This window comes from Palaemon carinicauda, chromosome 8, assembly GCF_036898095.1.
Source record: "Palaemon carinicauda isolate YSFRI2023 chromosome 8, ASM3689809v2, whole genome shotgun sequence".
NCBI lineage: Eukaryota > Metazoa > Arthropoda > Malacostraca > Decapoda > Palaemonidae > Palaemon > Palaemon carinicauda.
Window position 1 is genome coordinate 98349576 of NC_090732.1, and position 6020 is coordinate 98355595.

A 6020-nucleotide genomic window follows, 5' to 3' on the forward strand; every position below is an offset into this window, starting at 1 on the left:
GCGACACGTGTTTCGTCTCATTTTTTCCGGTATTTTACTGTGAGGGGGGTGGGGGAGACACTTGTCCGCTCTCGAACAAAAACATTTGCCAACTGGTCTTCTTGGTATGTGTCGGTACACGCTGAAAGTAATTCCCATCTGTTGCGTCGTTTGACATTCGGTGAATGACGATATCTTGAGGACTTAGTGGAAGCGATTAATTGGGCTTATCATTGCCGGTACTGCTGTGCACTATATTTTCAGTGAAAAACTATTCTTCGTAAGTGTTCACGCTGTGGATGATTAATCTTATGTTTTCTACTTCTTCTTTTTCTTCTTCTTCTTCTTCTTCTTCTTATTATTATTATTATTATTATTATTATTATTATTATTATTATTATTATTATAACTACATGGACTTGAGAGCCCAATAGACTCATTATAATAACCTCTTGAAATAAAATACACACGACCATACAATGATTTCTACAAGGAAATCTAGCAACCAATATTAATTCTCTTTCGACCTAGACTTGAATTGAACTCGTAATGAGATCTCTATCTAATAGTTAATTGTCATAGATATTGTTAGGACTAAGAAAATTCTGTTGAAGCCTGAGTCTATGCATCTGCCACTGTTATCAATAACAATTTAGTGTAGAGTCAACAAAACTTCTCTAGTTCAGAGCATTGCATGTTACCCTTCGTGATAACTGCTCACAAGATCTTGAATTATTAATGAATGTTCGCTAACTCATAGCGATTGTTCTCTACCGTGCTTTCGATTCATCAAATCATTATTATTACTAATTATTCCTGGAAGCAATATTTCTAAATTTATTCCAATGTATTAGGACATCTTTTTGTCCTGTATTATTTTCACGCCATCTTTTAACCTATTGTCTCGTAATCATACAGTTTGAGCAAGTCTATTTTTGTCCTTCCCTGCTGTTTTCTTTAATAGGATCATTCTGAATATAGAAATAAAATTCAGGAATTTTCTGATAGGTTTCCTACCATAACCAGATAAGAGACTTTAATCGATTATCTGATTGGTATTGGTGAGATAAAATATTTTTCAACAACTAACTTTGATATGAAATAGAAAATGACTCGCAGGAATCTTTTATTTTATATACGATTAAAGGCTCTGCGCATTAGAGAGAGAGAGAGAGAGAGAGAGAGAGAGAGAGAGAGAGAGAGAGAGAGAGAGGCGGAATTTCCCACCAGTAACCTTTTTGTACCTCCCTCTTCCTATCTCCTGGCCGACATCAGTAATAATCCCAAAAAAACATGGTTGCGAATCCTCATCACGATCTCTAAGTGTCTTGCATCTTTCATTTGTCGTTCTGTTACGTGTATTCGACGTCATTTCATGGTGCGTTTCCCCAATAGAGTATTTGACATGAAAGATATTAAATACTATCCTAATTAAACGTGTTTGGTGTAGGACTAGGCATATGACAAGAAGTTTGCCGATGAGATGCGATGATTTTCTTTTTTACTCAGTCGTAATGACATCATTGCTCAATGACGTCACCAGGTGTCTCAGTTGATGTAAGTCGTTACATTAAAGATGACAGTCATTACGAAATATTCCACTGAAGGCTTAAGGCTAATAGAAGCTTTTTGAAAGCGTTACATTAGCAGTCTCATTTTCAATACACACAAACACGCGTGCGCACGCACACACACACACACACACACACACACATATATATATATATATATATATATATATATATATATATATATATATATGTGTGTGTGTGTGTGGGGGGGGGGGGTGTTTGTGTTTTTTTTGTGTGTTATTGTTGATTAAAGCTATGTAATTATCGATTTTCTCCAAAATTCTGTTGTTTCAGTAGCGAAGGTCGGCAAAGAAAGCCTTCCAATTCTTAATAAAGTAATAGGACCATAACCTTTCAGCTAGCTAAGAAGGATGTAAAACACTTGAAAGATAAATTTTTCAACTATAAAATAATCAACGCTGAAGCAGATTTCAATTGGAAATGCACTGAAAAGACGGACCTTCATCGACACCATTATCCGAAGATTTGGAGCTTTCACTTCTTTGGACAAATCTCTTGATGTGAAATTATTGGGAAGGATATTGTCATAATTAGGAAATTTGGTCTGTTTTTTATTGTATGCTCAACTTAGTGGGTGCCAAACTTAGATAGAGTTTATGCCGCAATATTTACGGCTTTTAATTTTAATTTCAATCATTCGATTGCAGGAGGTTTTGTGGTGGCGGTACAGATAAGCTCTGTCTTTCATTCTTCAGCAATATAGAATGTTTTCAATGTTGACGCTAGAAATACTTGGATGAATGTAATGACATTCACTATAGCATAATGACCGCCCTATAAGATGACTTAAATTCGAAATATTTCTCAACAGTAACAGAAACACCTAACATAAGACCTAATTTACTAAGTATTTGACCGCCCTATAAGATTACTAAGACCTATAAGATTACTAAGACCTATAAGATTACTAAGACCTATAAGATTACTAAGACCTATAAGATTACTAAGACCTAATTTACTAAGTATTTGACCGCCCTATAAGATTACTAAGTATTTGACCGCCCTATAAGATTACTAAGTATTTGACCGCCCTATAAGATGACTTAAATTCGAAATATTTCTCAACAGTAACAGAAACACCTAACATAAGACCTAATTTACTAAGTATTTGACCGCCCTATAAGATTACTAAGACCTATAAGATTACTAAGACCTATAAGATTACTAAGACCTAATTTACAAAGTATTTGACCGCCCTATAAGATTACTAAGTATTTGACCGCCCTATAAGATGACTTAAATTCGAAATATTTCTCAACAGTAACAGAAACACCTAACATAAGACCTAATTTACTAAGTATTTGACCGCCCTATAAGATTACTAAGACCTATAAGATTACTAAGACCTATAAGATTACTAAGACCTAATTTACTAAGTATTTGACCGCCCTATAAGATTACTAAGTATTTGACCGCCCTATAAGATGACTTAAATTCGAAATATTTCTCAACAGTAACAGAAACACCTAACATAAGACCTAATTTACTAAGTATTTGCCGAGACTTAGGAAAGTGACATTCCTGAATTGAGAATCACATTTGCATAGACACAAACACATACACATTATATATATATATATATATATATATATGTATATATATATATATATATATATATATATATATATATATATATATATATATATATATATGTATATATTGAGTATGTTTGTATATATCTACAATTACTTTTTGTTTAATTTAATTCATTAAACAGAATTACTGTACACTTTTCGTAAAGTTTAAAAGATGGTATCTAATTTAGTAAAGACTAATATAGAAAGAAGAAAGGAGAGAGGAATTTAGTAAAAATTGGTTTAACTTCTAACGAGCTACCTTTCGTGGTAAGGTCACCATTGTATTGGATATTTCGACAGACACGGTTATCTTATCTTTTGAAATGTGAATTGTATGAGATAAGGTATCCAAGTTCCTCTCTCTCTCTCTCTCTCTCTCTCTCTCTCTCTCTCTCTCTCTCTCTCTCTCTCTCTCTCTCTCTCTCTCTCTCTCTCTCTCTCTCTCTCTCTTACACAAGATATTTTTAGTAGCTTCAAAACAAATTATTTATGAAGTAAGGATTTAGTTTTATTATTTTAATGCTGTGATATAGCTTTTTTATTAAATATTTTTAATTGGGCTTTTTGGCGTATAAATTTTGTATACTGTGATTTAGGAATTTTGATATTTGTCGATAAATTATCTGTTGGAAACGTTTTATATAATTGCATGACTTTTCCAAGTATATTTAGATTTTGTATTAACGCCATGTCACTTGATTACGTTTTTTTTTTTTTTCACAACTATGAATTTTCCCGAAGTTTATTTGGAAATAATTCTGACTGACTGGGTTATTGATGAAAAGAGTTTACTTTTTGCTGCATAATGATTTCTTGGGTGTCAAGAAAGGAGAATGGAGTAGTTCATTGTCTCAGTGACTTGAAGAATCACGAATAATAAAAGGATGAATTCAGTTCTGCCGAAAAAAAATTTTTATGAAAAAAAATACTTTCATATGCAACTTACAATTCAATGAAAAGGCTTTTGAAAGATAACCTATGCATTAACTACTTAATCAGTCTGTTCCAAAATTATTTTTTTCTGAATGTCTCAATAAACGAGAAATTCCAACATTTCAGTGTGGTCCAAAATCTCTCTCTCTCTCTCTCTCTCTCTCTCTCTCTCTCTCTCTCTCTCTCTCTCTCTCTCTCTCTCTCTCTCTCTCTTATAATTTTATTAGAAGATAACCTCCAAAAAATGTAAAGGCATCCCTAATGCTGGAATTATTTTGAAAACTGTGTCACTTTCGTTGCCAAATATACAATTAAAGCAACACTGATAAATCATAAATGCTAGGTGAAAGAGTGGCTAAGAAAAAATCCTTTTTAAATTCTATGTATTATATTCCTCTCTTTATAATATTTAGTCAGCTTATTTTTATAAATCTCCTTTTAGCTTTTGTTATTGGTTTTGATTAATAGTTTTGAGAGGTATGTTAAGTAATAAAAATCGCTTATTTAAATGTGTATAAACGTAGAGTCGATGATTTATAATAAATACTTAGAAAGTGATGTAATTATTTATTTATTTTTTTTTTTTTTTTTTTTGTCTGATGCGTTTTATCCAATTGTCTTCATCAAACTCCTAATTATTAAAGCTCTCATTAGTAAGAATACACTTATATATATATATATATATATATATATATATATATATATATATATATATATATATATATATATATATATATATATATATCAAACCAAACTTTTATAGTGATTTACAAACATGCTTTGATGTACACTATCCTTAAGATATGCTATTTTTATGGTACATTTATAAAGTTTCTTCTTCACGTTTAGGGTTTTGAGTAACCAAGTCTGTGGATAAAGAAAAAAAAAAGAATTACCTAGGTAAATGTAAACTTTAAAAGCCATTTATTAAGGGGACTACAAACAGTACCTATTTTGAAACTCTAAGGTATTACCTTAATGCAAAGGAAAATGACATGAAAAAAAGAGTGGTTAAATTGAGAAAATAACGTGTTTTTAATGGTGTGGAATTTTTCACACCGGATAATCAATCGACAGAAGGAAATAAGTGTTACAGATGTAGCTTCATACTGTTTCTCTATTTCGTAGAATCATTATTCCAATGTATCGTGCTATAGTGTCTCAGTGTGGTGTCATTATTGCTGTAATTTAAGTGTTTGTGTATTAAAGCTAAGGAAAATATGGAAAGAAGGTTTCTCAAGAAGAAAAGGCCAATTGCAGGTAACTTGATCAGTGCCATAAGGTCCCGTCGTGTGTGCTTTTCCTCCCCCCAATTATGAGTGCCGCTAAAACTCTCTCAGTTGATATCAGCCACCGAATTATCACCTCTGACTCCAGGCCATCTTTCCTCCGGTCACCATGCCTTGTCTGAAGTTGATGGGAAGTGGCCCATCTAACGCACCTAACGATCATGAATGGGGCGAAGAGCAAGGGCAAAGGAGGAACACAGGTGGAGGAGGAGGAGGAGGAGAAGATGGGGGAAGAGGCACGGTGGTCATTGGAGGAGACAGCTCCTCGGCAAGCGACGTCAGCAGGCAAAGTGCCGTCACCTCGTTTTGCGGTCTCCTCACAAACCTGGCGGAGAGATTGTCCTGTGGAAAGCACAAGAAAAAGAAACAGGTAAGTCAAATCTGTCTCATAAGTAGTTCCTTTAGAAATTTGTTTTGCCAGCCTCTTAATTACAATTTTATAGCTATTATTAACCGAATGAAGTATATGATGAACTCTGCTATGTGGCATGTTGCAATAATCTTTGTACGTTGGATCTTTATATGCTGGTGTAGTTTTTTTTTTGTCCTAATTAAACTAACCTTAAAGTATCTTTATAGATGTCAGAATTCCTAATATAATTGATACCTTGATTTTTAAAGCATATTTTATATACACATTGCTGCTGGGG

General features: G+C 33.1%; 1 protein-coding gene across 8 annotated transcripts in view; it reads left to right on the forward strand.

Moving 5' to 3' along the window:
- Window positions 1-6020, forward strand: part of LOC137645814 (uncharacterized) — a 605492-nt gene that overhangs the window by 73846 nt on the left and 525626 nt on the right. For 6 of the 8 annotated variants that reach the window (XM_068378775.1, XM_068378771.1, XM_068378777.1 and 3 more), the window contains exon 2: window positions 4931-5740. The exons of 1 other annotated variant lie outside the window; for it this stretch is intronic. In XM_068378775.1, coding sequence (XP_068234876.1) covers window positions 5480-5740 — 261 coding nt within the window. In that variant the 5' untranslated portion in view covers window positions 4931-5479. The remainder of the gene's footprint in view (window positions 1-4930; window positions 5741-6020) is intronic. One more of the 8 variants, XM_068378774.1, reaches the window with a different exon arrangement.